Source organism: Oryx dammah, unplaced genomic scaffold (genome assembly GCF_014754425.2).
Source record: "Oryx dammah isolate SB20612 unplaced genomic scaffold, SCBI_Odam_1.1 HiC_scaffold_20, whole genome shotgun sequence".
Lineage (NCBI taxonomy): Eukaryota > Metazoa > Chordata > Mammalia > Artiodactyla > Bovidae > Oryx > Oryx dammah.
In genome coordinates, this window is record NW_024070204.1 from 13204092 (window position 1) to 13219167 (window position 15076).

The 15076-nt window shown below is 47.2% G+C and overlaps 1 protein-coding gene across 2 annotated transcripts in view; it reads left to right on the forward strand.

Annotated features, from left to right (window-relative positions):
• Nucleotides 1–5417: 5417 nt before the first annotated feature.
• Nucleotides 5418–15076, forward strand: part of OTULIN (OTU deubiquitinase with linear linkage specificity) — a 35069-nt gene continuing 25410 nt past the window's right edge. The window contains exons 1-2 of one of the 2 annotated variants that reach the window (XM_040262253.1): nucleotides 5418–5733; nucleotides 14162–14238. In XM_040262253.1, coding sequence (XP_040118187.1) covers nucleotides 5582–5733; nucleotides 14162–14238 — 229 coding nt within the window. In that variant the 5' untranslated portion in view covers nucleotides 5418–5581. Of the gene's footprint in view, nucleotides 5734–11375; nucleotides 12400–14161; nucleotides 14239–15076 lie in introns of those variants that run through there. The other variant, XM_040262254.1, reaches the window with a different exon arrangement.

A 15076-nucleotide genomic window follows, 5' to 3' on the forward strand; every position in this document is an offset into this window, starting at 1 on the left:
AATCTACGTTACCAAGTCAAATTATAATGTCATCGTTTTAGTTACCTAATCTGCATATCTGAGGTTATTGATATTTCTCCCGGCAATCTTGATTCCAGCTTGTGTTTCTTCCAATCCAGCATTTCTCATGATGTACTCTGCATAGAAGTTAAATAAGCAGGGTGACAATATACAGCCTTGACATACTCCTTTTCCTATTTGGCACCAGTCTGTTGTTCCATGTCCAGTTCTAACTGTTGCTTCCTGACCTCCATACAGATTTCTCAAGAGGCAGGTCAGGTGGTCTGGTAGTCCCATCTCTTTCAGAATTTTCCACAGTTTATTGTGATCCACACAGTCAAAGGCTTTGGCATAGTCAATAAAGCAGAAATAGATGTTTTTCTGGAACTCTCTTGCTTTTTCCATGATCCAGCGGATGTTGACAATTTGATCTCTGGTTCCTCTGCCTTTTCTAAAACCAGATTGAACATCAGGGAGTTCACGGTTCACGTATTGCTGAAGCCTGGCTTGGAGAATTTTGAGCATTACTTTACTAGCATGTGAGATGAGTGCAATTGTGCAGTAGTTTGAGCATTCTTTGGCATTCCCTTTCTTTGGAATTGGAATGAAAACTGACCTTTTCCAGTCCTGTGGCCACTGCTGAGTTTTCCAAATTTGCTGGCATATTGAGTGCAGCACTTTCACAGCATCATCTTTCAGGATTTGAAATAGCTCAACTGGAATTCCATCACCTCCACTAGCTTTGTTCATAGTGATGCTTTCTAAGGCCCACTTGACTTCACTTTCCAAGATGTCTGGCTCTAGATTAGTGATCACATCATCATGATTATCTTGGTCGTGAAGATCTTTTTTGTACAGTTCTTCTGTGTATTCTTGCCACCTCTTCTTAATATCTTCTGCTTCTGTTAGGTCCATACCATTTCTGTCCTTTATCGAGCCCATCCTTGCATGAAATGTTCCCTTGGTATCTCTTAATTTTCTTGAAGAGATCTCTAGTCTTTCTCATTCTGTTGTTTTCCTCTATTTCTTTGCATTGATCGCTGAAGAAGGCTTTCTTATCTCTTCTTGCTATTCTTTGGAACTCTGCATTCAGATGTTATATCTTTCCTTTTCTCCTCTCTTCTTTTCACAGCTATATGTAAGGCCTCCCCAGACAGCCATTTTGCTTTTTTTGCATTTCTTTTCCATGGGGATGGTCTTAATCCCTGTCTGCTGTACAATGTCATGAACCTCATTCCATAGTTCATCAGGCACTCTATCTATCAGGTCTAGGCCCTTAAATCTATTTCTCACTTCCACTGTATAATCATAAGGGATTTGATTTAGGTCATAACTGTATGGTCTAGCGGTTTTCCCTACTTTCTTCAATTTAAGTCTGAATTTGGCAATAAGGAGTTCATGATCTGAGCCCAGTCAGCTCCTGGTCTTGTTTTTGTTGACTGTATAGAGCGTCTCCATCTTTGGCTGCATAGAATATAATCAATCTGATTTCGGTGGTGACAATCTGGTGATGTCCATGTGTAGAGTCTTCTCTTGTAATTGTTGGAAGAGGGTGTTTGCTATGACCAGTGCATTTTCTTGGCAAAACTCTATTAGTCTTTGCCCTGCTTCATTCCGCATTCCAAGGCCAAATTTGCCTGTTACTCCAGGTGTTTCTTGACTTCCTACTTTTGCATTCCAGTCCCCTATAATGAAAAGGACATCTTTTTTGGGTGTTAGTTCTATAAGGTCTTGTAGGTCTTCACAAAACCATTCAACTTCAGCTTCTTCAGCGTTACTGGTTGGGGCATAGACTTGGATAACTGTGATATTGAATGATTTGCCTTGGAGACGAACAGAGATCATTCTGTTGTTTTTGAGATTGCATCCAAGTACTGCATTTTGGACTCTTTTTTGACCATGAAGGCTACTCCATTTCTTCTGAGGGATTCCTGCCTGCAGTAGTACCACCTCATGAGAAGAGTTGACTCATTGGAAAAGACTCTGATGCTGGGAGGGATTGGGGGGCAGGAGAAGGGGATGACCAAGGATGAGATGGCTGGATGGCTTCACGGACTCGATGGACGTGAGTCTGAGTGAACTCCGGGAGATGGTGATGAACAGGGAGGCCTGGCGTGCTGCGATTCATGGGGTCGCAGAGTCGGACATGACTGAGCGACTGAACTGAACTGAACTGAATTTAGGAATGTTTGATTCTAAGAGAAAGCTGGAAACTAACTGGAATTGTCTCTAGCCAAGTGATTATATAGACTTTCACTTAGCTTATAGATTTTTCTGCTATTATTTATTCATCTTGACATAAGAATAGGCTAACTGTAATTATATCACAGTTCATGGGCTTACTTCTCACAACTCCAAGAAACTCTGATTTAATTTTTGAGTATAGTTTAACACACTTGGTTTCTAATTATTTATTTCTGTAAATGTTAGTAAAAAAAAAAATTTGTGAGACATTATACACATACACATTGAAAATACACAAAGAATCTATTTCCAAATAAAGAGAATGACTTTTCGGGGACACTAATCACTCCACTACAATCCCTTAATATCCACACAGAACTTAACTGTATATTCTTTTGTATGCTGTGTATTTTTTAGCATGTATATTTATTACTTTTCCATATAAAATTAAAGGGGTTTACCTAAAAGTGCAAGTATTCTTTCCACCTAGTTTCTCCCTTTGATGCTGACTGCTACTCAGACTCCCTGTCCTGCCTTCTCCCAATTTTTCTCTAACTGCAGACCACAAGATTTTTCAAAATAATCTCTTCCTTCTGATCTTTCGATGAGGCTCAAACACAAGCACCCTAGTAAGTTGAAGGAGGTTTTTTTCAAGATCTGGTCTCTCTCTCCAGCGCCCTTATTGGAGGGAATAGTGGAGCTGCCACTACATATTATTGGAGGTTCGTCTTTCAATAAAACCCCATTATGAACCCGTTCTGCCCTAGAACTACTTGGGTTTCGGAACTGCCAAGCCATTCTCTTTGTCCATACTTTGGCCCAGCGTTCTTTGCCCCTTGCATCTTTAGCGGCTGCCCCACTATTCCCTCCCAACCGATGAAACATTTTTGTTTTCTTATCTTTGAAGTTTGTTAATATTTTCCCCTTGCTCCTCGTAAATCAAATCTCTGATCGAAAGGATGTCGTCTGAGAAGAGACGCTGTGCTGTGCTGGCTCACCAGTCGGGTTCAACCACTTCCCACTTGTTGCCCTCACGGAGGAAGAGACTGTAACTGCCAGCCCTGGAGCCACAAGCCCAACCCCCTAAGGGCCACGGGGCTCGGGGCTTAGGTCTCCGGGCTTGGCGGGCTGGTGGTGACGAAATTGTCACCGGGGTAGGCCAGCTGCACATTACCCACGCGGCCCCCATCCCTCGCTCTCCAGTCAAAGGAAACCCTGACAGCGGAGGGCAAAGCTCCAAAGCCCAGGGCGACATCAGCGCCCAAACAGGATAGCGCCCTGTCACAGTTGAGCTATTTCAAATCCTGAAAGATGATGCTGTGAAAGTGCTGCACTCAATATGCCAGCAAATTTGGAAAACTCAGCAGTGGCCACAGGACTGGAAAAGGTCTGTTTTCATTCCAATTCCAAAGAAAGGGAATGCCAAAGAATGTTCAAACTACAGCACAGTTGCACTCATCTCACATGCTAGTAAAGTAATGCTCAAAATTCTCCAAGCCAGGCTTCAGCAATACATGAACCGTGAACTCCCTGATGTTCAATTTGGTTTTAAAAAGGCAGAGGAATCAGAGATCAAATTGCCAACATCCACTGGATCATGGAAAAAGCAAGAGAATTCCAGAAAAACATCTATTTCTGCTTTATTGACTATGCCAAAGCCTTTGACTGTGTGGATCACAATAAACTGTGGAAAATTCTGAAAGAGATGGGACTACCAGACCACCTGACCTATCTCTTGAGAAACCGGTATGGAGGTCAGGAAGCAACAGTTAGAACTGGACATGGAACAACAGACTGGTGCCAAATAGGAAAAGGAGTACGTCAGGGCTGTATATTGTCACCCTGCTTATTTAACTTCTATGCAGAGTACATCATGAGAAACGCTGGGCTGGAGGAAGCACAAGCGGGAATCAAGATTGCCGGGAGAAATATCAATAACCTCAGATATGCAGATGACACCATCCTTATGGCAGAAAGTGAAGAAGAACTAAAGAGCCTCTTGATGAAAGTGAAAGAGGAGAGTGAAAAAGTTGGCTTAAAACTCAACATTCAGAAAACTAAGATCATGGCATCCGGTCCCATCACTTCATGGCAAATAGATGGGGAAATAGTGGAAAGAGTGTCAGACTTTATTTTTGGGGCTCCAAAATCACTGCAGATGGTGATTGCAGCCATGAAATTAAAAGACGCTTACTCCTTGGAAGGAAAGTTAAGACCAACCTAGACAGCTTCCCTGGTGGCTCAGATGGTAAAGCGTCTGCCCGCAATGTGGGAGAGCCGGGTTCGGTCCCTTGGTTGGGAAGATCCCCTGGAGAAGGAAGTGGCAACCCACTCCAGTACTCTTGCCTGGAGAATCCCAGGGACGGAGAAGCCTGGTAGGCTACAGTCCAGGGGTCGCAAAGAGTCAGACACGACTGAGCAACTTCACTTCAGACAGCATATTAAAAAGCAGAGACATTACTTTGCCAGCAATGGACCGCCTACTCAAGAATATGGATTTTCCAGTGGTCATGTATGGATGTGAGTTGGACTATAAGGAAAGCTGAGCGCCGAAGAATTGATGCTTTTGAACTGTGGTGTTGGAGAAGACTCTTGAGAGTCCCTTGGACTGCAAGGAGATCCAACCAGTCCATCCTAAAGGAAATCAGTACTGGGTGTTCATTGGAAGGACTGATGCTGAAGCTGAAGCTCCAGTACTTTGGCCACCTGATGCGAAGAGCTGACTCACTGGAAAAGACCCTGATGCTGGGAAAGATTGAGGGCAGGAGAAGGGGAGGACAGAGGATGAGATGGTTGGATGGCATCACCGACTCAATGGACATGGGTTTGGGTGGACTCTGGAAGTTGGTGATGGACAGAGAGGCCTGGCGTGCTGCGTCATGGAATCGCAAAGAGTCGGACACGACTGAGGGACTGAACTGAATGCTTTCTCCTCACGGAGGACGCATCCCGCCACTGGTCCAGGGCTTTCTCGCCCTCACGCCGGGAGACTCGACAACCAGGCGCAGTCAACGACTTGAAAAGCGCTCTCGTGGCTGCTCCGGGGCGCGGCGCCAGCGCGCGGGGGCGGAGCACGCGCACTAGCGTCTCTCGTGGGCGGGCCTCTCGTCTCCCGCCGCTCCACCCCCGCGCGGGCGCATGCGCAGGTTGGGCGTCGCAGGTCTCCCGGCCGGCGCGGGCCGCGCCCCCCCCCCGCCCTCTTCGTGGGTCAGAGGTCAGGGGGCGGGCGGCGGGCGGCGGTGACGCGCGCGGAAGCGTCCTGGGCACGGTCGCTAGCTGGCGGGCAAGCGGCGCGGCTGAGTAAACGGCCGTGGCCCCGGCGCCCCGACGGGAGGGGCTCCGGATCGCTGGGAGGCGGCCGAAGCCCTGCGGCGCCGCCGCCGCCAGCGGCGGCCCCATGAGTCGGGGGACGATGCCTCAGCCCGGAGCGTGGCCGGGCGCTAGCTGTGCCGAGAAGCCGGCATGGGAGGCGGGGGCCGCGGCGCCAGAGGGCGGGAAGTCTGCGGCCGGCGGGCCACCGCGGGTCGCGGTGCGGTGCCCGTCCCAGAAGTGAGTGCGAGGCGCGGAGCCAGGGGCGGGGAGGGGGCTCCGGGCTTGGCCCCCTGAGGGGAGGGTGGGGGGTTTTTGGGGGGGTGGGGGGGGGGGGGGGAGTAGCCGGCGGAGGGCCCTTCGCATCTAAGTATGATCGTCGGAAATAGAGGAATTCGTAAGACCCTTGTATCCAGTGTCCCAATTACAAAAGTTTTTTCCGGAAGGCGCATCTTAAAAGTTCTGGTAATTCAGTGTCCCCACCCCCACCCCCCCTTTTGTTTTGTATCTCCATATCTCTAAAGCTAAAGAAAGCTCCAGAAACCTGGGAAACAAACTCCAGCAGCATATACTCTTATATACCTCACTCCCATCAGATCTTTCCTCCGACCTGTGGCCGGAAGGAAAATAAGGTCCCTTGTCCCCCACCACAGGAACACCGCACCACGCGACGTGTTGTTCTTGGAAGGCAAGTCTCTGCTTGATGAGCGTCCCACCTGTTAGACAGACTTTGGACGGAGTTTGACCTAGTTGTTTTGGCCGCCAGCTGCTTATCTAGTTGTCCCCAACCTCCCCCCGCCTTTATTTTTAAATACGGAAGGCAGTGCTGGTTAAAGTGTCTGTCGCTCAGTCGTGTCCGACTCTTTGCGACCCCAAGGACTGTAGCCCACCTGGCTTCTCTGTCCATGGGGATTCTCCAGGCAAGATTACTGGAGTGGGTTGCCAGTCCTTTCTCCAAGAGATCTTCCTAACCCAGGGATTGAACCCAGAGTTCGAACCCAGAGCTCCTGCACTGCAGATAGATTCTTTACCGTCTGAGCCATCAGGGAAGCCTGATCAATTCTTTATTGAACTGTACAGAAGGTGGTGTAAATCGCAAGAGTCTGGGGGCAGGGGTGGAAGCAGAATATAAACTTGAAGGCTGAAACTTTTCTGCATTTGCAAATGCTGCTGCTAAGTTGCTTCAGTCGTGTCCGACTCTGTGCAACCCCATAGACGGCAGCCCACCAGGCTCCCCCGTCCCTGGGATTCTCCAGGCAAGAACACTGGAGTGGGTTGCCATTTCCTTCTCCATGCAAATGCTAGTCACATATAAATGCCTTTGGGATTCCACTCAGAAAACCAGTTTGACAGATTAGCCGGAAACTGCCCTGCGCTTCCCACTCTCCCCCCACCCCCATTTCCTAAAAAAGGTTCTGGGTGGGAACTGTTATTACAGATAATATAATCATCTGGCTTGCATGGTCCTTTATTATGGACTGTGACATTCTCATTGAGCACCCAGACCCCTTGGGAGAGTGTTAGCTGCACTTAATGGTCACTGGGAAAGATTGAGAGCAGGAGGTTTCAAACTCCTGACTCCAGGAGCCAGCCAGGTCACCTGAGTGAAGCTGGCCAGGTGTAGACCATGGGTTCCTGGAGAGCTAAGTCTGATGAAGGTAGAATCCAGTAAGTTCCAACCTGTGTGTGTTAGTCACTCAGTCATGTCTGACTTTGTGATGCCAAGGACTACAGCCCGCCAGGCTTTGCTGTCCATGGGATTCTCCAGGCAAGAATACTGGAGTGGGTTGCCATTTCCTTCTCTAGGGAATCTTCCCGACCCAGGGATCGAATCTGGGTCTCCTGCATAGCAGTCAGATTCTTTACCATCTGAGCCACCAGGGAAGCCCAGCCAATAGTTGCTCGATTTTCTGTAAAGAATCCAAAGATTCTGACTTTTGTTAAAAATGTTCTTTTTAAAAAAATTTTACTTTATTTAAAAGATTTGTTTATTTATTTATTGGTTTTGTTTTGGCTGGACGGAACAGCATGGCATGTGGGATCTTAGTTCCCTGACCAGGGATGGAACCTGTGTTCTCTGTAGTGGCTGCTTAGAATCTTAACAGCGAAGTCCCCTATTTTATTTTTTCAAAACTTCATCCACGTGCTTTATTTTTATTTTCTATTTTTATTTATTTACTTATTTATTTTCGGCCATGCCACAACACTGGTGGGATCTTAGTTCCCTAACCAGGGATTGAATCCTGGGCCCTGGCCCACCTAGTCCTAACTGCTAGACTGCCAGGGAATTCCCTTGATTTTTAAATAGTAGCCTTTTATTTTTAAATTGAAACCACTGTGCAGGCCCATGTGTGAGCAGCTGTGACCTGTGGTTGCAGTTTTGCTCTGTACCTCTGAGCCCTACTTCAGACTCAGCAACTGATAAAGTGGGCGTGGTCTTTTGCTTCTGCCCCTTCTCGGCTCATGCTGGTGCCTACCTGCTGCTGGCAGGCTAACTCCTGTTCCCTCACTTATGCCCAGGTGGTCTGAGCTGTACCCCTCACTACTGGCCCTGGCCCTCAAATGCTGCTTCTCAGCCTCAACCATTTCATGGCCTCCCCTGGGAGAGCAGAAACTTTGAACCAGGGTCCCCAAAATACACAGAGTTATTTGGCAAGTTTTTCTGCTGGATGTGGTTCCCAGAGTCTGAGCGCCTGAGAAGTGGGTCATGGTGCAAAAGGAGCATTCTTTGCTGATGCACAGGTTCTGTAGCTCAGGTATCTCTTCCATCTGCTGTCAGCAGAGCTATAGGCGTGGAGCTGAAAGGCATCTGAAAACCCCAGTCCAGGTTTGTCACTTGGTGCCTCAGGAAGCTGAGCTGCAGATCTGATCCATATAGCTTGGCCAGGGGGGTGCAGGGAGTAGGTTCCAGGGCTACGTCCCCTGATGTCTGGGCGCTGGGGACCGCCTCCCCCCACACCCCCTCCCCCCCCTCACGTCTTTCTGGCTTCCTCAGCAAAACTGGGCAGAGAGGCATGACTTATAATGACTGCAAACTTCACTTTTTTTTTTTTTTTCTGGAATAGATGTTCCAGTTTGCCTTTTAAGTAGTAGCTTAATTTCTTTTCCTTGCTATTTTTGTTGTCTTTGATGACCTCATTCTCTTTTAACTGGTAAGAGAACAAAGGGAAGCAAGGGAAAGGAGGTGAAAAGAATTTGAGATGGCAGCTTCTGAACATCACATCCCACGTTTTGGGCTTTCCTGTTTGTTATATGGGCAGTGGGGCTGCTTATCCTGTGTTGTGATACTTTCTTAAGGGCCAGAGAAACTGCTGCGTCACACTGTCCATTGTATAGTTTGCAGCGTTGCGTGTGCCGTTCTTCCACGATGATGCGTGCAGCCTAATAGTTGAGTGCAGATGTAGGGACATAGTGGAATGCCTGAACTAGGTCCTAAAATGGTTTTTTAACCTTGTGTTTTTCTGTGACTGGAGCCAAGTTCCTTCCCACCCAGAGAGTTAAGCTTGATCTGCGCAGAAATTGAGTATTGCACCTGCCAATATGGAACACCATAAGATGCAGATATTTGGGGACATCCCGCAGAGTCATTTTAATTCATTCAGTGGGTAGAAATCATGAATACAAACCCAACTTTGGCAGCCTTTATACATTCAGAATATGACTCTGAGGGGATTAGCGATGAGGCGACAGAGGGATGGCTCATTTCCTAGGCTTTCCATAGGATACAGATTCCTTGTGACTGGGCTCACTGTGATTTCCCCCCAGAGAAATTGTGGGGAAGACAGACACACAGATCTTGTAGATAAGCTGCATTCTGAATTGCCTTCCTTCCCTTCCTTCATTTGAGAACTGTGGTTGGCTGGCATCCCTTGGACAAGCCCCAAGGATGGCTCACACGACAACGCAGGGTCCCTTTTGAGGAAGGGTTAGGTCAGACCCGATTCAGTTGGCTTCTTTGGAAACTTCCTCACTCCTCCTGTGAGCAGGTCTCCTATCCTCCATCTCCTGCTCACCTGACCCATAAAATTGAAACTTAGGGTGGGTCCACTTCTTCCTTTCCGCTAAGCTAAGACTCCAGCCCCTGAGGACCAGGGTGGCCCTGGACATGGTTTGTGGCCAGGCTAGACATGCTCTGGGAATTGAGAAGCGAGCCTACTCCATGGTCTTCTCTATCTGCCTGAGGAGGGGACAGGGTTTAAATCTGGGGTCCACAGGCTTGCGGTGTGGAGAGGGCAGCATGATGTGTCTGTGTACCCTTCTGAAATCAAAAGCAAAATTGTATGCATATTTATGTCTTTCTGGACTGAGGTTCAGAGGAAAGCTGTGGATTCTCAGAAGGGCTGTAACTAACAACTTGTGAAGCCCTTGCTCTTGGGTGTTGCTAAGTGTACTGTTGAGCAAATGTTTTTTCTCACCCTCCTCACACCTTAGTGGCTCCGGGGGTGCTGTCTTTGATGGGGTAACAGCTACTCCCTTCTGATCCTTTCCCCACCTGGGAGTAGAACCTAATTCAGAGCTGGGGTGCCCCTGAGAAACCTTAGGTTGCAGGGGTCCAGGTTGTCCCCAGACCCCTCTGGGAGTCACTGAGCCAGTGATGGAAAGTCCACTTGGAGAACGGAGGCGGAATTTTGGCCTGGGCGCCGGTACTTTCCTGCATTTGATGTGTGGCTCACTCATCTTAGGCAACCGCTGAGAGGTGGAGGAAGGCTGAGTAGAGTGATCTTTTGCTTTTCCTGTGCCTGTGTGGGATGGTGCCCGGTGTCACGGTGGTTGCCACTGTCTCACCGACACCTGGGCTATTAGTCTTCTAGGACAGGCCAAAGTAAGCATGAGCTGCAAGTCCAGAGAGCTGAAGAGAGTCATATTCAGTTTAGCTTTTTTAGATAGCTAAGGGGAACTTGGTGCAAATGTCCACAACAGTGAGTGAGTGAGATGCTGTCTTGTTAGCTTTGCATATATGTTAGAGTTGACTTTTTTCATACTATGTGTTTACTTGTATCAGAAATCGAAAAATTGGCTTCACAGAAATGTCTTCTGCTTCGCTGAGCTCTGTGTTTTTAGCTTATATTATAGCTTTTGTTTGGGGAATAGTATAATTTTGTCTAAATGTAGTCAGCATTTTAAAATTAAGTTTCATTTATTATTGTCCAGGTCTTTGTGAACAGAGCAAGAGGAAGGTTATAAGTTAACAGACAGTGTCATGTAACCTGGTCAATGAAGTATATTGCCTTAACATTAAGAGTAAAGTATTTCATTTCTAACAGAAAATGGGAGCTTGAAAATACACACTTTAAAATAATATTATGGTGCTAAACTAATAATTTTCTAAGCAGGAATTATTAACATTTTGGTTTTAAAATTTTAACTGAGTACGGCTCACATGCCATGGTCCCCAAGAAATCAGGTCACACTTAAAACTTTTACTTCACTACTTTTCTAGCGATCTGTATGTTTTCTGGAAGGAAATTGTTTGCTGTAGTGATCATTTTGAGCCTATGGATTTCAATGGACTCTTTGTGCCAAATGAGCACCTCTCATCCCAACCCAGCTTGACACACACACAAGATTGCCACGTTTCTGAAACTGGTCAGCACGGGGGATCTGATCTTATCAAATAGTCCCTTTCCTTTCATTGTTTCCCTGTCTTCCTTTCCCAAACAAAAATTTAAACCTCCAGCTATTTCAGATTCTCGATTTTAAATATAATTTCTTTTTGCTGTTAAAAATATCAGTTCCTTTTTGATATTAAAAAAAAGTGAAAGGTTTATTGAGTGAAGTATTTTCTTAAATAAAATTATTTTAATTTTTCTTGCTTTCCCACATCTCTTTCTTGTTGGCGGTCCTCGTGTTGGATGAATATTTCATTTTGGCTGTTAAATGTCTCATTTTCTGACCGTACTGATTGAACTTTATTGCTTGAACTTATAGCTTCTCCCCAAGTAAATACAGTGGTCTTTAAAAGCCGTATTACAGTTTCCCCGGTGGCCTTGGCAAGTTAGCAGATATCCTTGGTGGCCATGGAGGCTCACAAACGTCTGGAACGTCTGAATGAAATAGTGTGGCTAAAGTGATTTGAATACACTCTGGGCCTCCCATTCATTGATTTCTGCTGTGCTTCTTCTGTATGTCTTGAATCACCACATTTCTATTTCCAGTAGCTTCCCTTTCTGTTCTGTCTTCCCGTTGCACTTTGTTTTCCTGTAGGCTTCTCTTCGTTTCTCTGCTGTTGGTCTTTGTGGGAGTTTGTATTTGCGGCTGTTCAGAGGGATGCTCATTTAGAGAACCTCCTCTGGGCCCTGGTGTTGCCATGCACTTTGGTTATCCTGTAGATAAGAAAGGCAGGAGACAAGAGTGGAGGCAGAGATGCCTGCCTGTAGCCACAGAATTCGCATGAAGTGAGAATAGCTTCATAGTCCGTTAGAACCAAGAACTGGAAGAGGAACTACATAGATCACTTAGATCTCGTCTGGTCATCTTGTTTTGAAGATGAGAAAACTGAGGCCAAGATTAGGGAGGTGGCTTCCACAAAGACATGCTCCTAATAATGGTATTACGAAAACAATTCACTTAAATGCCGGTTTTATACGATCAGAATTTCTCTCCTATTTGATAAAGCTAGGAAGGAGGGCGAAAGATAACATTAAACTATTGAAAGAAGAACTGACACGTTTAGTTACTTTTTATTCTAAGTGTTTGATGTATAGTCCCTGTGAATCTGGTTTCTGTTTGCTTTTAACCCTCGCCCGGGCTGCATGGGTGACATCACACCTTTTACTTGAAATCTCACTGGGGTTAGAGCACATGGAGAGTACCTTTTCCCTAATATGTCCCCCTCAATCCCACAACAACAAAAGGCAGGCGCACACACACCATCACTTTTGAGAAGAGAAAAGAAAAGGAAAACGGGTAAGAAATGATCATTGGGTGAATCATCCATCCCTCCTCTTCCCAGATGGATAGATATGAGAATTAATGAGGCTAGCTAACTTTTTTGACTGTCGAGTGCCTGCGTGTCTTATTTTCAGAGCAGTCTCTTGTGAGTACTCTCACTGTTTTTTTTACAGGTGGATACATTTAGGTGCTGAGAAGTGTGGTCCCTTGAGTTCCACGGGTGATGCACGTGGTTGACGAGGGCTGGAGTGAGGAGTAGTCACACCCTGGCGGTCTCACTGCAGCCCGTGGCATGCTCCAGCGAGGCCGCCTGCACAGCCTGTGCCCTGTTGGGGTGGACAGTGAGCCATGCATTCAGGGGCGCCAGCAGAGCCAGTCACAGGAGTACAAGCACACCTGGGCCCATCAAGTGTTTGGACTGAAATGTGTGTGTGTGTGTGTGTGTGTCTGAAGTGTGTGTGTGTGTGTGTCTGAAGTGTGTGTGTAGGGCTAGCGTGGTGGGGCGCGTCCAGATTTAGACTTCCCCACTTATTTGGGAGCCATTGAAGGGTTTCAGGGGTGGAGGGTGTGTTGGTCCCCACCTCAGTCTGTTTCTCTCAGCGGCACCCCCTTCCTCTTTCCTCTGGCTTCTGAGCCATGCGCGAGGCACTGGGGAGCTCCCGGAGTTGGGCACGCGGAGGCCATCCCCTTAGTTTCTGAGTAACTCCTCTTTCCTCTGTGGCCTGGTGCCTGGAGCCTCCCGTCCTGCGTGAGGAGCAGGGGTGTGGTGTTATGGGGAGTACTGGGAACTGGGGGTCTGTTGCTTGTAGCTCTGGAGTTCTCCCATGCTCCCCGCAAAGTACTCGGTGTGCCTCTAGTTCCTGGCCTTTCTGGGCCCTGCACGGTGTCCTGGTCTCCCCTTCCAGCAGACATTGGTCCACAGGGCTCGAGGCTTCTCCCATCCTCTGTGCCTTACCTCCCTGTCTTCCTTTTTTGGGCGATTTGTGCTTTCACCTGTCTTGTGTTCCAGCAAAAACAGAATGGCATCTCTGCTGCCCATCACCGTGCTGCCTCTTGAGGGCAACAGGAGTGGTCTTAGAATCTGAAAGTTCCATTTGTCCTCCTTGTCTAGCAGCCAGTGGGGTTTTCTCCTTTCCAGGACTTAGTAGATTCTTGTTGGCTCACTGAAGGAGCCGGGAGACTCTGGGGAGCTGCTGTGTAAGTCCCAACGAAAGTGTGGGGGTTGGTGGGCGTATGCCCAGCATAAGGTCGGGGGGCTGCTTTCCTATGGGCATCGGAGCAGGAGCGCCTCAGGGAGCTAGTGTGGCCCAGGGGATCTTGTGGATCTCCTGTCCTCCTTCTTTGAGGAGTTCTTGGAAAACTTGCCTGTGATGTCCCAAAGTCGGCAGTTGGCCTGCGCTCCTCAGTGCTTTTATTGGCACCATCTCCATGCTTGAAACCTGAAGAGTCATGAACAGCTTCGCTGATGAGCATAGATGAGTGTGCTAAGATACTTACATGTGTGGTTGAGGCATTAAAGACATCACAGTTGAAATGGCCCCAGAGCCGCGTAGCCAGTGGAGTGCTGTAAAATGTCTCACTTCAAAAAGTCTGAGTGAGTAATGCTAGAAACACAAGTCTAAGATAAAAGACCTATATTTTATCAGACTGTCATCATGTAATGTAAAAACGTTAAACTTTGCATGTCTTATAAATTCGTAGAGCAGCTGCATGTTGTGATAAGAAGGACATGTCAGTGCCACAGATTTTTGAAATGTCTGATTTGGTGTGATTTCAGCGAGGAGGACATGTATCGTGCGGCGGATGAAATAGAAAAGGAGAAAGAATTACTTATACATGAAAGAGGGTCATCAGGTATGTTTGGAATTGTTTTCTTTATAAAGAGTTCTTACTGTTTATAGTAGAAAATGCAGTTAAATCAGTATATCCATTTTCATAAAATATTGAGATACACTTTCCTAGGAAGATAGACTTCCTAGGAAGCATTCTTAGGCATTTGGTCTTACCTCCACTGGGTTATTCATTTTGCTGGGTAAAAATATTTTGGGTTTATTTGGGGACTACTGTTTCCTGAGGCTTTAAAATTTCAGTGCAAGTACTTTGCTTGCGTTCCTTACATTCATAGCATTTTTGCATCCGTGAGAATTTGTCTAACCTCTTGACACCACTCTCTCTTAAGTTCTTGACTTCCTTATTTTCAGAGGGAGAGTTGGGGTTTGAAGTGCGTTTTTCGTTTCAAGTGGAAGGATTTACTGAGAAGCTGGCCCTGTGGGTCTTTGTGTGCAGAAGGCCATGTGAATTTGATGCGACCTATAAGAACGAACGGTGGTGGACTTGATAGCTCTTAATTCTCCCGTCATGTTGTGACTTCCTGTCCACACTTGTGCTCTGCCGCATGCGCTCTGTTCATCCTTCAGCATCCATTGACCCCTGGCTGCTAGGGTGAGCCTGCTTCGACCATGGCCGTCGGGGCCAGGTGTGGGGAAGCACCTCCTTCCTCCCCAACTCGCCCCGGGCAGGAGGCCAGGGAGGGGGCTCCATTAGGGGATACCCCACAGACCATTCAGACTGAGGGAAGGAGGAGAAGGGGCTGACAGAGAATGAGATGGTTGGATGGCATCACTGAATCAGTAATGTGATTTTGAGCAAACTCTGGGAAATGGTCGCAAAGAGTCGGACACGACTGAGCCAC